At 50.4% G+C, this 16,129-nt stretch overlaps 1 protein-coding gene across 3 annotated transcripts in view; it reads left to right on the plus strand.

Annotated features, from left to right (window-relative positions):
* Positions 1–16,129, plus strand: part of LOC146783439 (T-box-containing protein TBX6L-like) — a 134,234-nt gene that overhangs the window by 106,862 nt on the left and 11,243 nt on the right. The window contains exon 1 of one of the 3 annotated variants that reach the window (XM_085633875.1): positions 6,413–6,533. The exons of the other annotated variants lie outside the window; for them this stretch is intronic. Within the exon in view, the coding sequence (XP_085490001.1) occupies positions 6,515–6,533 (19 nt within the window). The 5' untranslated portion in view covers positions 6,413–6,514. Of the gene's footprint in view, positions 1–6,412; positions 6,534–16,129 lie in introns of those variants that run through there. 3 annotated transcript variants of the gene reach the window in all.

A 16,129-nucleotide genomic window follows, 5' to 3' on the forward strand; every position in this document is an offset into this window, starting at 1 on the left:
TTAATAAGTTATAATACCGATTGACTTATTGGTTTTAAAAGGGGTCAGCCTACTGATAAATTACCTTGATACCCTGATCTCTGACACTGGCTTTTTGTATTAACTGGAATATGAACTCTAAATTAATTCTGTTTTATGACTGTACTTTTATGATTTTAAACAATCGCAATAAAGTATTTTGGAATTGGTATGAGTGTTTTACAAGGGGGGAAGGATCCAGGCTTGTGAGCTTACTGCAGATGCGTGTTTAATATTAGTGCAATCAACAGTAAATACCAGTCCACCAGACACAAACATCCCAAAAAGGACCCACACACTGAACTGACGGACCCGGCCGTCTGGCACAGTCTGTCCGACCCTGGGTGTCACTCGATCGCCGTCCCTGGGTGTCACTCGATCGCCGTCCCTGGGTGTCACTCAATCGCCGTCCCTGGGTGTCGCTCGCTCACTAGAAGCTCTCCCTCACAAAGTGAAGTTTGTGATTGGCTTTGGCAATTCATGTTGCTATATTGCATTTTTCTTTTGCCCCAGTAAAGCCTGGCACTTCCAACAGCTGAATGAAGTCCGAAGCACCGGACCTGAGGCTACTGGCTACTGGCTCGGGCTACTGGCTGCTGGCTCGAAGTCCTCGGACACCTGATGTTTCACTCCAGCTTTTCCCTCCATCAAACCATTGTAATTTGTAAATTTAGTCGAATTGGTTCATTGATATGAACCGGGACTACAACTCCCAGAATGCAATGGTTTGGAGTAAGTAGGCCTTTCAGCCGAGCAGAGTGAAGTTAGGTATTTGTGGTGGGTGACACCCTTCAAGCCCATGACAGTATAGGGCCCTCATACAGCTCAGGAGGGGTGACCCCTCCCCCCGTAAGAGGGCCTGGGTACTGTTTCTATTTATTCTGCTTTGTGTGTCTGCATTTCCCACACAGAGACACTTGAGATGTGCAAGAAGCACCACCCCTTGTCTAATCCGTTGGAACAAGAATGGGGATTCCACCTATAGCGCCTACCCCATTGGTTCTTAACCTTTTGGCTTGGCGCTTCCAGTGAATCACTCCTGGAAGGCGGAGACACCGCACCTAAGCTATTTCTTCGACTTGAACCCCAAAACAACACCTTTGTGTGAAATAAGGATACATCAAAAAAAAAGTTAGGAAATGTTTTATTTAATTTACAAACGCAAAACATGTACAAACGGAATTTTAATATGTTAATGCAATGGTTGGAGTTTTTGAAATATTCAAGCAGAAATTGTAATTTTAATAAAATGGTTAGAACTTTTCAAACTGTAATTTTATTTCTAAAAGATGAAATGATATGCTACAATTTTGTGTATTTGGTTCCACGTTGTGCTCTTTTCGTGTGCACCCCAGGGCTCATCCCCTGCTCCTTTGCTGGTCCCACGAATCACGTTCAAGCTACCCTCTTCATTGTATCCTTCAATGTCAAATGCTTTCACATTTCCAGAACGTTTCACATTTTTGAATGTGGCTTTTTATATGTCGATACTTTATTAACTGGCTAATATTATTTCATGTTCAAATCAGTCGTGGGCCCCTGAGTAGGGCTCGATGGGCCCCGGGGGTCTGCGAACCGCTGCCCTAGTCTCCCAGAGCCGGCTTCGATGGCTTCCAATAAACATTTCGGTACAATAATGCTAGAGTTACGTAGATGTTGAAAAGGGTGGACGGGGTCTGGACAAGCCACCCACCCCGCAGTACCTCAGACCCTGGCTGGGAGTGACTTGTCTTAGATCACACATCGTGTGAAGGGACCTGTCATTTAGCGGATGGCTCTCTGGCCCCAGACCAGAACGTTTAATCCCTTTTCACGTGTGCCCAAGATCAGGCAGTGTGTAAATTAACTGAGCTGGGACTTAGTATGCACGCATTCCCCTCTTAGGCGCATTAGGTAACACAGTATAGAACATCTGCTCAAGAACCAATTGTACCAGTGGGGCGTGCAGGGGCTAACATTCGCCCGGAAGCACAGGCCTGGCTTGTTCCCGTGGGTCTGCTTGCGGTGTTGTTCTCTTGAGTAACCTTGAACCGCACCGCCTGGCATCCTGTTCCCTCACATGTGCCCATGGTTGTTGTACCACCTGCTTGAAGAATCCCCAGCACTGGCCAGCAGGGTACAGTACCCCTGGGCACCCGTCTGCCTGCCAATTAACTCGAGGCTAGATATAGGGAATCTGTGACACCCCTGTGCATGCAATACAAATCACATCGGTGCATGCAAGCTAGACCCCAGGGCTAATGCGCCTGCTGCTGAAACCTAAGCATACGCCGCATGCCACAGGTTAGAGTCCTGAGTGAGTCCATTCCGCGTTTCATCCTCTCGGGGCCGATAACAATAACAAAAGAAGTACCGTTAAGGTGTAGTTAAAAAAAACCAGAAAACAACAACAAAGATCGCATTCTCAGCTCTTCGAAACCGCCAATTTCTGTGCAGTGTTTTTGAAGCGCTGCCGCGAGAAACTGCTTCACTAAAACGATCGAATATTTGTGTTCAGGCCATATCTATAACAATAAACAATTGCCTGAAAGGAAGCTAGGGCGGTTATTTTCGGAGAAATACACATTTGGAAAACCTTTCTCAACCACAGAAGGACCGTCACGTGGAGGCTGTCCAGGGCGAACGAGCAGCGCGGCCGACGCTGGAGCTGGGGATCCAGGCGAGTCTCGGCGTCCGCTCAACATCCTGTGATTCTGGGCAAATCTCTTAATCCCGCCGTGCCTACCAAAAAATAAAGGAAAATGAACGCGTCCTTGTGTAATGCAACTGGTGCTCGTAAAGCGCTCAAATACCTCCGGGCCGAGTTAGCCATGTAGAAAACTGCAACCCCAAAAAAAGGCGTGCGCACCTATTCCCTGGGCGCCTGGTACCAGTTTCTCCTTCTTTTGGTATTTTTTTCTTATTACCCGACCGTCACGAGTCGTAATATGGCCTCCAGGGAGCTGTACTGTAACATAATCGTTACACCGTGACGTAGGATAGTTAATTTAATTCCATAATCCTTTGGTATTAGAAGTGTAGAATAATCTCACGGTTGTTTGTGGTAATTCCTGGCGTTATGAGCGAGGCGGGTAGTAACATATGTTTCAGGGCAAACCGGGGTGACGGTGTAAGCGGTATCCCGTGCTGTGGTGGAGTAACATTCGTTGTTCCGTAAATCGCGGTTGTTTTAGGGTCGGTGCAGTTACGCTCTTGTCAGAGTAATTTGGGATAAAGGAGGTAGTGTAGTGCAGATAAACCTTGGGTGTTTTAGGGGCGATGTTTGACCTTCCAGGGATTCCGTGGTTTAGTTAAATTAATATTAGCATGTTTGGCTTCAAACGTGTTAAAATGTGGTGTGATTTAGTTCGATTTATCCAAGTTTGAGATGGAATCATTTTGTTAGCTACAAATGGCGTTAACATGTGGGGTAAGGTTTGAGGTCAGACCGCGGTATATTGCATCTCAATTAATTATAGGGTAGTTCGAGGTCATTTCCAGCATTAAAGATGATGCTGTGGAGTTAACTCAATTTCAGGACAATAGTCGGTCATTCTAGGAGTACAATTTTGGTGCGACGGGCTGAATTGTTTCTGCGGTAATCCGAGGTAGCGTCAGTCGTTAAAGTGCGGTGCGGTGCGCCTGCGTTCATTCATTATGCGGTGACTTGGAGCAATTTCAGGCGTTAAAACGCGCTGCGGCGCCGTTGACTCCGTGGCCGGGTGTTTGGGTATAATGTTAGTTGTTACACGAGGAGTGGGTGCACTTAGATGAAGTGCAAGTTGACTTGTGGCCATTTTAGGCGTTAAAGTGCCGTGTGTTTAATCCAGTTATTCCCAGAGCGAAGCCCGGTCATTTTAGGCGCTGGTTTGTGGGCGCTTCAGTTAAATAATTCCAGAATAATTTGGAATTAAAGGATGGTGTGGTACCGTCAAATAATAAATGCTGGTCTGGGCATTTACATGGATTTCAGAGACTGTCTGTCCCTGAGGGATAATGCTGGGATATCGGCCACGAGCATCTCCCGGAAGGAGCTGTGTTCTGTCATTATTAGATTTATGACAGTACGCGCCAATCCAGAGAGAACTGGGGGGGGGGGGGGGGGGGCAGTTAGTCATGTAAGTGGTGTGGCTGTTCAGTTAAGATCGATTATTCAGGGATATTTAGTGGAATCAAAAGAATGTCAGGCAGACGGGGTGTTTTAAAACCATTTGAAGGACATTTTTTGCAACTACATACTAGTTGGTGAGGGTCGCCCAACCTTCGGAAACACGTGCACTCTCCACTTTCGATTTTCTATATATATATATATACACATACATACACACATATGTTTCGGACATATGTGCTGTGATCCATGCATTTCGTGAACGCCGCTGGCACGTCACTTTTTTCCCATATTAAAAGTGACGCACCTGCAGGACAAGGGGCTTGTAAATAAGCCCCATTATGTTTGGTTCAGCATTCGATGAAATATATAGATTGTAAGAATATGTATCGCACTTTTATCAATGTGAGGGGGATTGTGGATCATTCTCTCCATTTCGTGTAGATTCAATACAATGATATCAATCTTGTACAGATTGCTGCAGTTTTTATTTAGTTTTTTTTTAATGTAGCGCTGCGGTTCCTTCCAGCGCTACATGACATCCCTTTCAGGAGGAGTACGGATTGTCGTAAAACACTTCCCCGAGCGTCGATGCGCCCACACTGATCCCGGGGAGGATGTGCGTTTATAGCAGTTGTCGGGAGACTGCTTCAGTGTGTTCGTTTTAGAGGGGAGTCGGAGATTTACGTCTCTTTCAGACGGATTTCATGCGATAATTATCTTATAATAACACGTGTTACTGTAGTTTAGGAAATACGCGGGAATGCACACGTCCCTAACAGGTGTATATCAAATGTACAAATGACATACCATTTTCCTAATTGAAAACGGACGATTTATGCTCGTTAGTTTTGAGTTTAAAGATACATAGTCATGTTCTCTACTGCAGCTCGTGCCAGCCACCAGAACAGCTGGACAATGGGGGTCGCGCGGCCTTTCTGTGATGTCACATCTATGACGATATTAAACCAGCTGCAGGGAAGCTCGAGTTACGTGTTTCAGACTTTTGGGGTCTCTGGCGCTGTTTCAAAACCTACAGAAATGGCGAAGGGAGTGCTGGCTGTGAATGTATCCAGGCGTGCGTGTGGTGCCCTCTCAGGGTGGCACCGTGGCCTAGCACAGCACTTGACAAAGCTGGACCCTGGTGAGGGGGATCCAAACCTGGCGGCCCCTGTGAGAGTCTACATGTAACATGCATGTCCCGGGCCTGAGCTTGCATGTTCCTGTGTGGGGAAGAGGTGAGGTGTAAAAGCAGCGTGGGTGAGACAGGCACTGTGCCAACAGTGCCGCCCAGAGAGGCTGGTATTGATCTTACATGTCTGCCTCTGCCCTGAGTCTAGGGGCACCTTTATAAGGGTTTCTCTCGCCTGCGTAGGTCCAGGCCAACCCTACTTCTTACCTCTGCCCTACAGTCTGTCCAGTGTAGTGCACCAGGTGCCCGGTCTTGCTGTGCCCTGCATCCTGCCCAGGTTTGCCCTGGTCACGTGGTTGTCATGTAAACCCTGCTCCGCAGAGTCCGCTTGCACCAGTAACAGTTTTAACATCACCCGTAGTCTGCCAGCTTGGCATTGGTGGCAGTTTGTATGCCTGCTCTCCAATCTGCCTGGTTGCCCTAGTGCGCCTCATGCCATGGTCAGCCGCCTTTGCAAAGTGTTGCAGCTGGCCTATCTCGCTGTGCCCCGCAGTCTGTGCCAATGTTAGCTCTGGTGGCCCTGTCTGGTTGCGTCTTGCACTGTGCCAGGAAGCCCCGGAGTTTCACTTGCAATTCTGCCTGTGCCCTGTGCACTGCCAATGTGTACCTGTTGCTCCACTTGCCCATGTTGGCTGGTCCCTCTGCTGTGCCAAGGTGGCTCTGGTGTACCACTTGCCCATTTTGGCTGTGCCCTGCACTGTACCATGATGCACGCCGGTGCGCCATTCGCCCATTTTTTCTGTGCCATCACCTGTGTACCACTTGCCCATTTACGCTGCGTGCCAGGGCTGCCCCGGGGCTCCTCTTGCCCATGCTCGGCTGTGCCCGGCCGTCTGGTCCCTGTGGATTTGAGAGTGTCTGCTGGCTGGGCCGGGGCACCCTGCCCCCGTGGGGTTTCCTGTGTGCCAATGCTGTGTTAATTTTTTTAATGCGCCTCATCCCAGCCCTGAATGGGCCTTCCTCCCTTTGTCCTGTGCAGACATCAAAGGGCCGGGGGGCATTGAGGGCGAGTGGATTGGGTCTGGGGGCGGGTCGCTCCTCCCCCCTCATTAGCCTGTGATAAAACAGGTCTCACCTTCCCTCAGCCCTCACAAACCTGCCTTGGATTAGCGAAGGGACGCAGCCCTCCCTGGGACAGGAGCATCCCCAGCCTGGACTCTCACCCACCGCTGGACTTGGTACCCCTCGGCACGCGCCCCCCTGACACACTGGACAAGATGTACTCATCACTGCCGGGTAAGTCCCTCCTGGAATGGGGAATCTAGGGAGACCTGCTCTGGGGTCCGGGGCACAAAAGTCAGGGCCACTCGCCCAACAAGCCTCAAACATGGGAGCGTTGATTAGGCGCCAAATACCGCGTCTCGAGGCGCTCGTTAGTTGCGGTGAGAAGGAACAGCGTGAGAAAATGTGTCATCGTGAGGGGCTTTCTATAGAATGAACTGCACCTGCGGGCCGAGCATCTGGTATTTACTATAGCATGAAATGCGCCTGGAAACTGGTCATCTGGGCGCTGCGTGTGTTTTTATTCTAGCATGAACTGCGGCTGGAGACCGGCCGTCTGGACGCTGTGTGGTTCTTAATCCAGCATGAATTGCGAATGGAGACCGGCCATCTTTGTTTGTTTTTCACTATATCGTGAACTGCGCCTGGAGACCGGTCAACTGGGCGCTGTACAATACACCCACGGCGTAGGAAGAGAAAAGAGACACACATTCATATATCTGGATGGATGTGGGGAGGAGGGACAGTCCAGTGAGAGATAACAGACTATCCCGAAAATTCAGGGCTCGAGCACCTGCCGGCCCGGCCCGTTTGTCGAGGGCCCTTGCCCAGCCCTCCCGCCAACGTGTGACTTTGGTTAACTTTTCAAGTACGCGTTATGTACAGTATAAGACTCCGCCGCGTTCCCTCTATGCGCCCTGAGATGTGAAAGGTTGGGGAGCGTTAAAGCGTTTGAATTAGTGGGGCGCACGGATACCGGGTGTCGAAAAAGAGGCAACAATAACCAGGTTTTCCTGAGTCAACGGAAGCATTGAGATTTCTAAATGTTATCGAAATATCCTATCGGTTGTAGGAATACCTAAGTGTGGTGAGCCGCCGTTCAGCTGGGTGTGGAAATGTCAACGAATGGCCCCGTCTTTAAATAGCACTTAGCCCATTTGGCTATTCGGGTTCCTAATATCTTTAAATACCTACAGATAATGGAGCTGTCGTACAGGATCACACAACGAGCCCAAGCGGCGGAGCAGGGATTCCCTGCATTAACATAGTAGGACCTGGAATTAGTATTAGTAGCGCCCACAGCGCTTCGAAACTGCGTGACTGGCAGGAAACTTTTTTTTAAACCGTAAGGAGGGTGTGGAGGTTAGACGCGTGACCTCACATACTCTGGTTTCAAAACCCCTGTCGAAATGCACACATTATAATACATACAGCGCTAGATATCCTAGTTTGTCCGTTTCTAAGCGCTGTTAACAACGGGCATTAATATTTCCCAATTTAATGGTATTGATTATATCGACCTCGGAAGGATGAACGGCTCAGATGGTCTTGTGAGCTGTAAGTCTCGTACGCACAGATGTACTTGGAGACACCCGCTGCCGGTCTGAGAAGCCTGGGAGAGATCTGAGGGGACAAATCCTGGTCTCGGACAGAGTCAGGTTTGCATGCGCAGCCCCTCTCTCAATGGCAAGTGTTTTATCGAGCAGGTCTGTTCAAAAGACGGCAACACCCCAGACGCTATGTTAATCCAGTGGCAAGCCAGGCGCTTTGTCGTCGTTAAGAAACGTCGGTGCTTCATGTTTTAACTACAAACTCGGTTTTTTACTATCGTTTCGCTTACAAGCTTTAAGTGTGTTGCGCTGCGTGAGGAAGGCGACGTATTTACATTGTATTTACCCCTATCAGCTGATGTTGGCAGGGTTGGAAATCACTGGTGGGGGTGATTTGTAGTCGATGGTCATTGTCCTGCATGGGTGGGGGTGATTTGTAGTCACTGTCCTGCATGGCCGTGGGTGATTTGTAGTCACTGTCCTGCATGGCTGGGGGTGATTTGTAGTCACTGACCTGCATATGGCTGGGGGTGATTTGTAGTCACTAGCCTGCATGGCTGGGGGTGATTTGTAGTCACTAGCCTGCATGGCTGGGGTGATTTGCAGTCACTGGCTTGCATGGTTGGGGTGATTTGTAGTCACTAGCCTGCATGGCTGGGGGGGATTTGTAGTCACTAGCCTGCATGGCTGGGGGGGATTTGTAGTCACTAGCCTGCATGGCTGGGGGGGATTTGTAGTCACTAGCCTGCATGGCTGGGGTGATTTGTAGTCACTAGCCTGCATGGCTGGGGTGATTTGCAGTCACTGGCTTGCATGGCTGGGGTGATTTGCAGTCACTGGCCTCTATGGCTGGGGGTGATTTGTAGTCGACCCCCAACAGGCCGCACACAGATCTCTTAAACATGTACATTGACCCACCCACCTAACTATCCGACCGGAAAAGGGGTGCCACATGCCAAGGGGAACCAGGGATGTAAACATTTTGAACCTTGTGGCAGAGTGTAGTGCTTCTACAACTCCTCTTTGGCGCCTTTCTAACAATCCATATGTTTTATGAATATATTTACGAGGAGTTTTGCAATGATGTTGAGTATTCGTGACTGAGCGAACCTCTCAGTTATTTGCGTGTTTTTTTGGCTAAATACCAAATTCCATGCCTTTTCTTAAACTCCCTCCAAAAGGCCTAGCCTCACTGCCACTGCGCCCACACCCTCTGCTGACCCTCGCTGCCGTCAATAAAATGCCTAGCCTCACTGCCACTGCGCCCGCACCCTCTGCTGACCCTAGCTGCCGTCAATAAAATGCCTAGCCTCACTGCCACTGCACCCACACCCTCTGCTGACCCTAGCTGCCGTCAATAAAATGCCTAGCCTCACTGCCACTGCGCCCACACCCTCCGCTGACCCCAGCTGCCGTCAATAAAATGCCTAGCCTCACTGCCACTGCGCACACACCCTCTGCTGACCCTAGCTGCCGTCAATAAAATGCCTAGCCTCACTGCCACTGCGCCCGCACCCTCTGCTGACCCTAGCTGCCGTCAATAAAATGCCTAGCCTCACTGCCACTGCACCCACACCCTCTGCTGACCCTAGCTGCCGTCAATAAAATGCCTAGCCTCACTGCCACTGCGCCCACACCCTCTGCTGACCCTAGCTGCCGTCAATAAAATGCCTAGCCTCACTGCCACTGCGCCCACACCCTCTGCTGACCCCAGCTGCCGTCAAAAAAATGCCTAGCCTCACTGCGACTGCACCCACACCCTCTGCTGACCCTAGCTGCCGTCAATAAAATGCCTAGCCTCACTGCACCCACACCCTCTGCTGACCCCAGCTGCCGTCAATAAAATGCCTAGCCTCACTGCCACTGCACCCACACCCTCTGCTGACCCTAGCTGCCGTCAATAAAATGCCTAGCCTCACTGCCACTGCGCACACACCCTCTGCTGACCCTAGCTGCCGTCAATAAAATGCCTAGCCTCACTGCCACTGCGCCCGCACCCTCTGCTGACCCTAGCTGCTGTCAATAAAATGCCTAGCCTCACTGCCACTGCACCCACACCCTCTGCTGACCCTAGCTGCCGTCAATAAAATGCCTAGCCTCACTGCCACTGCACCCACACCCTCTGCTGACCCTAGCTGCCGTCAATAAAATGCCTAGCCTCACTGCCACTGCGCCCACACCCTCTGCTGACCCTAGCTGCCGTCAATAAAATGCCTAGCCTCACTGCCACTGCGCCCACACCCTCTGCTGACCCCAGCTGCCGTCAAAAAAATGCCTAGCCTCACTGCGACTGCACCCACACCCTCTGCTGACCCTAGCTGCCGTCAATAAAATGCCTAGCCTCACTGCACCCACACCCTCTGCTGACCCCAGCTGCCGTCAATAAAATGCCTAGCCTCACTGCCACTGCACCCACACCCTCTGCTGACCCTAGCTGCCGTCAATAAAATGCCTAGCCTCACTGCCACTGCGCACACACCCTCTGCTGACCCTAGCTGCCGTCAATAAAATGCCTAGCCTCACTGCCACTGCGCCCGCACCCTCTGCTGACCCTAGCTGCTGTCAATAAAATGCCTAGCCTCACTGCCACTGCACCCACACCCTCTGCTGACCCTAGCTGCCGTCAATAAAATGCCTAGCCTCACTGCCACTGCGCCCACACCCTCCGCTGACCCCAGCTGCCGTCAATAAAATGCCTAGCCTCACTGCCACTGCGCCCACACCCTCCGCTGACCCCAGCTGCCGTCAATAAAACACGGATTTCTAAAGCACGTAAATCTACGTCCGGGTTGTCGCTGTCGTGCCCCTGATTGGACTGCGAGTCGCACAGCGGCGTCACCCGCGGGTGCCCGCGCCTCAGTGCTGGGCATCTGGAAAGAGAAATTGGAAAGTTTGCAAAAGCAAGTCTCTGTTTCCGGTAATAACGAGGCCCGTCAGAAAGCTTGGAGGGGCGCGTGTCGGATTATGTGGGAGCTCCCCTCTGGCTGTATCTGATGGGTACATCATTCTGAGACGAAAACATGTATCCAGAGCAAGAATTGAACTTCACTCGTTTCTGTAGCCTTTAGCGCCACCTAACGGTGAAGGCGAGGTGGTGCCATCTCATGAATGGACAGGATTGCGCTCCATCATTTAGATGTAGGCTAGTGACGGTATTACACTTGTGCACAGTGCACAGTTGCATAACAGATAGCTCACTTCATTGTGCCAAGGCTGGTGGGGCAATATCTGATCTCGCTTCAAGTTTTTGTAAATGTATTTTTGCTGTGGTTTATATTTATATATATATTTATTTATTTATTTATACATTTATACATTTATATATGTATACATTTATTTCCGCCGCATTTGGACAGCGGAATTGTAACTTTCAATTACTTTACGCTGTTACTGCCTATTGCATATGTCTGCAAAACTATTAATAAACAATCCTAGCTTGCCAGGGCCAGGCCTATTGGCTTTAACATTGCCTATTTTTACTTTATTTTATAACTACAGCTTGCTCCTACATTTGGGGCCCTGGCCAGGAAAGAGCCTTAGCTTACATAACCCCCAACTAGTGCTTAATTTGTGGGAGGAAAAAAAAGTGCCAGGGCCCTCTTCAGAAGGCCACTGCAGCTTGCACCATCCAGTGCCCCTGCCAGTGCTGCCAATGACACTACCAACGTAGCTGCCAACCATCACTCCTACAAGAGTGACACTTCAGACTATTCCAGGGCCCCGAAGCTATAGGAACGGCTGCAGGCATTAGTCGCTTTTAATGTACATTGAATTGATACACAACTGTTGTACTCATCTCTAAATTAAACAAACAGAGCCATCATGTGTCAGACCGTCATACCTACCGGTGTTGATAACTAAGTGCTGGCGCTGAGCACTGGAAAGCACCGGCTTAAATTAAGCACTGCCCCCACCCCGTGACGGTACCGGTAACAGACAACTAAATTTGACAATATGGCATTTCAACAAGACCGTGTGTATGGTACCCATGAAGATGTCTACACACCCACTAAGGATAATTATGTGGCGTAAAATATAACACAGCCTTTTGCGCATAGTTTTGATTGGTTGGGTCTGGACATAAATCAGAAATGTAGCAGCCGCTGCTCCAGTGCTGCTGCCAGAACAAACACAGGCGCAGCATGTGGTACACATCGCTTTCCCGGTACAGCAGGCATGGTTGGAGGCATTTGGCAAGCTACCTCAGGAGAGGCACTTTTTGATCGAAATGTTTAGCTATTTTTCCCACCGCGTTGCGCGGTTGTGTACCCTGTTGTCACGCATATAGTGCCTCAACTCGGCTGGCTGTCAAGTGTCCCGAAAGCTATGGCTGATTAGTGTTAAAAAATACGATTTGGTAAAAGCAGAGAGTGGCAGAAAGCGGAAGCGCCCGGTGCGCGCAGCTCGGCAGGCCAGGGTTGAGGTTGAGGGAGGGAGGGCTGGCTGAGCTTAAGTGCAACACTTGAATCCGTACTGCGCGGCATCAGGGGTGTGTCTGAAACCCAGTTATAGGATGGTGGCGCGGGATTTAAAATCAGTTTCGTTTTACTAAATGTTGCAGCGCTTCCTGCAATCAAGAGCTCAGCCTCTGCGGCCCGACACACAGCTGGGCCCAAGCAGGGGTGGCTGCTGAAACATAGGATAACTGCAGCGGCGGCAAAGTGGTGGTTTATGGAACTCCGCGGCAGCGCCCAGAGAGGGCTGCAGCTGGCGGCTGAGCGAGCCTCGCCGGCGCAGAGGCGGCCCAGACCGCCTGTCGGCCCGTGTATGGCGCTCCTCTCGCCGACCGACCTGCCCGGAGTGTGTGAACTGACTCACATGGATTTAGTCACCACCGCAGGTAGGTAATTTGGCGCTTTATGGTTGGTGTGAAGGGCACAGAAGCTGCTCTGTTTGTCCACTGACCGTCGCCAGGGAATCGATGTTTGTTTGCATGCTGTTATTCTTAGTGTCACTTATAGTTTCGTTTTCTCGATGTAATAAGAACGCAAGTTTCCGACGGCATGTGGAGCTTCTCTGCCTTTTTGAAAGGCTGTTTTTTTCTACATTTCAGTGGGGGGGGGAGTCAGACACGCTGTGGAGAGAGTATCTCTCCCGCTCGCGCACACTGTCAAGAGAGGAGCTGGGAGATGCAGCCTTACAGGGGAGAAGTGTTACCACTGATTGTCCAGCAAGAGGCGCCTGCAGCACACAGGAAAGCTCCTCACAGCGCGGACTTTTTAAACACCCTGCGAAGCTCTTTATTTCATGAGAGCGCGCGGGACCCAGGGCCAAGTCCGCAGCTGTTGGGCAGGGTGTGTGCAGCTAAGATTATGCAGAGCAAGAGTAGATATAACGAGTAATCGCAAGGCCAAAAGCTCTCCCCTCTGGGACAGCTTTTACATTTAGCAACCAAGTGGGGGGTGGATAACGGGGGAGGAGGGTTGGATAAGTGACTGATTAGAAAAAAGCACTAGAAAGCGGACTGTGCTCCATGCTTCATAGCGCTTTTAGGTCCAGTTCGCAGAGAGGGGGTAGGTGTGAGGGGGTGAGGAAAGAGGAAGAAAAAGAGTACAAGGGAGGGAAATGGGAAATGAGACTGGGAAGAACGGGAAAAAGCAAGAAAGAGGACAAAAGGGAAGAAGGAGAGAAAGAACATGAACCACATATTCGCAAAACTGTATTTGGTGAGGATTAGCTGTGAGTTACTACTTTTTACCAGGTTAGTGCCCTTCCATTTCTGGTGCTTTTCATCAGTTTTAAGCTCTTATTAGAGTTTCACATTCCTCAAATTGGTATAATTTCTCATATTTATATATTTCCCTCATCTTCATTGCTTAATTTTGCTTGCGTGAAAATGTCACTCATAGTTGTTGAATGTCACTCATAATTACACTGAAAAGTTGAAAATGTCACACATTGCCACCGCATATAGGACTCTGGTCATATTTTTGGTTAAATATGCTAGAGGTTGCAAACAAGTCAACCGTGATACCTCTGTACTTGTATATGATTTTTGCAAAAAGAACAATTGAGGGACAGAATATAGAACAATGTCATACATTCACCCCAGTACAGAGATCTGGGCCTAAATCCTTCATTTTTTTTGCTCACCATGCCATTCCAGTTTGAACCCAGCCATATGCAAATCAGTCTTGATTTGCATATGGCCAAGTCTAAACTGGGGTGGCATGATGAGCTAACAAATGATGGATTTAACCCAGATCTCTTGACTGGGGGTGAATGTTTTGATTTGTTCTGCATTCCGTCCATCAATTGTATGTCTTTGTACTGCTGGTGTATTCAACTGTGTAAAGAAAAACCAAAGGGGATGATGGATGGAGTGTTGAACATTTCAAGCAATCACCCCCAATCAACTGATCTGATACCGGTCCCACGATGCTTGTTTCCGGTCCAGGGAAGAAACGGCTTGGCAGTTCGGGCTGGACTGTTCCACCACGTGTCCCTTGGACCTCTTTCAAGTGCTCACCGTTCTTTTTACCCAGCATCAAACCCACCCCGCTACCTGCCATGGGCAGCAATCTGAGGGATAGCCCCGGGCGCCAGAAGCTCTAGCTACGCCACTGCCTGGTCTAAAGCACCTTAACTCCTTGCCAGAGGTACTAAGCGCTATATGAATGCAGCTACAATTCCAACAGCTAGGGCTCTCTGAAGAAGTTTATCTAATTTCCGAGATCTGTGTGCGATCTGCAGCCACAGGTTCCAATGACAGTAGCGCCAACAGGTCAATTGAATGAGAACCACTGAGTTCTGTGGTCTGTACTCTTGTTTGATGCGTAAACATACAACAAAGACGGCAACAGGCCGTGTTATAAAGTGTTTGGTTCCATGCACGTCCCGCAAAGGTCAGACTGCCCGTGCCATGTGAGTAAAAATCTAAAGCGATGCAGGGCACATGGACTCACTGCCACAGTGAGGGATGTGGGACACATGGACGCAGTGGGGAGCTTGGGGCATATTGACACAGTGTGAGGGGTTTAGGTCACATTGATACAGTAAGGAGCCCGGGACACATTGACTCAGTGTTAGTAGCCCAGGACACATTGACTCAGTGTGAGTAGCCCAGGATACATTAACATGGGGAGGTGCCTGGGGCACATTGGCAGTGTGAGGAGCCTGGGGGGCACATTGGCACAGTGTGAGGAGCCCAGGATACATTAACATGGGGAGGTGCCTGGGGCACATTGACAGTGTGAGGAGCCTGGGGGGCACATTGACACAGTATGAGGAGCCCGGGACTCATTGACACAGTGTGAGGAGCCCGGGACTCATTGACACAGTGTGAGGAGCCCGGGACTCATTGACACAGTGTGAGGAGCCCGGGACTCATTGACACAGTGTGAGGAGCCCAGGGCACATTGGCACAGTGTGAGGAGCCCAGGGCACATTGGCACAGTGTGTGGAGCCCAGGGCACATTGGCACAGTGTGAGGAGCCCAGGGCACATTGGCACAGTGTGTGGAGCCCAGGATACATTAACATGGGGAGGGGCCTGGGGCACATTGACAGTGTGAGGAGCCCGTGGCACATTGACACCGTGAGGAGCTCGAAGTACAGTGGCTCATTGTGGGGAGGTTGTGGAACATCACACTGTGAGGAGCACGTCTTCCCTATGAACTATCAAAGTTTTTTGCTGTGGGCCCCAACGGCAAGCAGTTAATATGCCCCCTAACTGTTGGTTAGGAATAAAACAGCAGTAATCTGGGCTCAATGGCCCCGGTGCCACTGCACCTGCTGCACCACTGGTAGCAAAGCCCCTGCCTGGATGTGGTACATGCTGCATAAATCCAGGCATGCACTGTGTATCTGCTCTGAGTCAGGCCCACCATCTCCCTTTCTCCTGCAGACACCAGGCCCCGGTGCCACTGCACCTGCTGCACCACTAGTAGCTACGCCTGTGCCCGGATATGGTCATCCTGTATAAATACAGGCTTGTGCTGTGTATCTGCTCTGAGTCCAGCTCACCTTCTCCCTTCCTCCTGCAGACACCAGGCCCCGGTGTCACTGCACCTGCTGCACCACTGGTAGCTACGCCTGTGCCTGGATGTGGTACATGCTGCATAAATCCAGGCATGCACTGTGTATCTGCTCTGAGTCCAGCTCACCTTCTCCCTTCCTCCTGCAGACACCAGGCCCCGGTGTCACTGCACCTGCTGCACCACTGGTAGCTACGCCTGTGCCTGGATATGGTCATCCTGTATAAATCCAGGCTTGTGCTGTGTATCTGCTCTGAGTCCCGCTCACCGTCTCCCTTCCTCCTGCAGACACCAGGCCCCGGTGT

Source organism: Triturus cristatus, chromosome 11, assembly GCF_964204655.1.
Source record: "Triturus cristatus chromosome 11, aTriCri1.1, whole genome shotgun sequence".
NCBI lineage: Eukaryota > Metazoa > Chordata > Amphibia > Caudata > Salamandridae > Triturus > Triturus cristatus.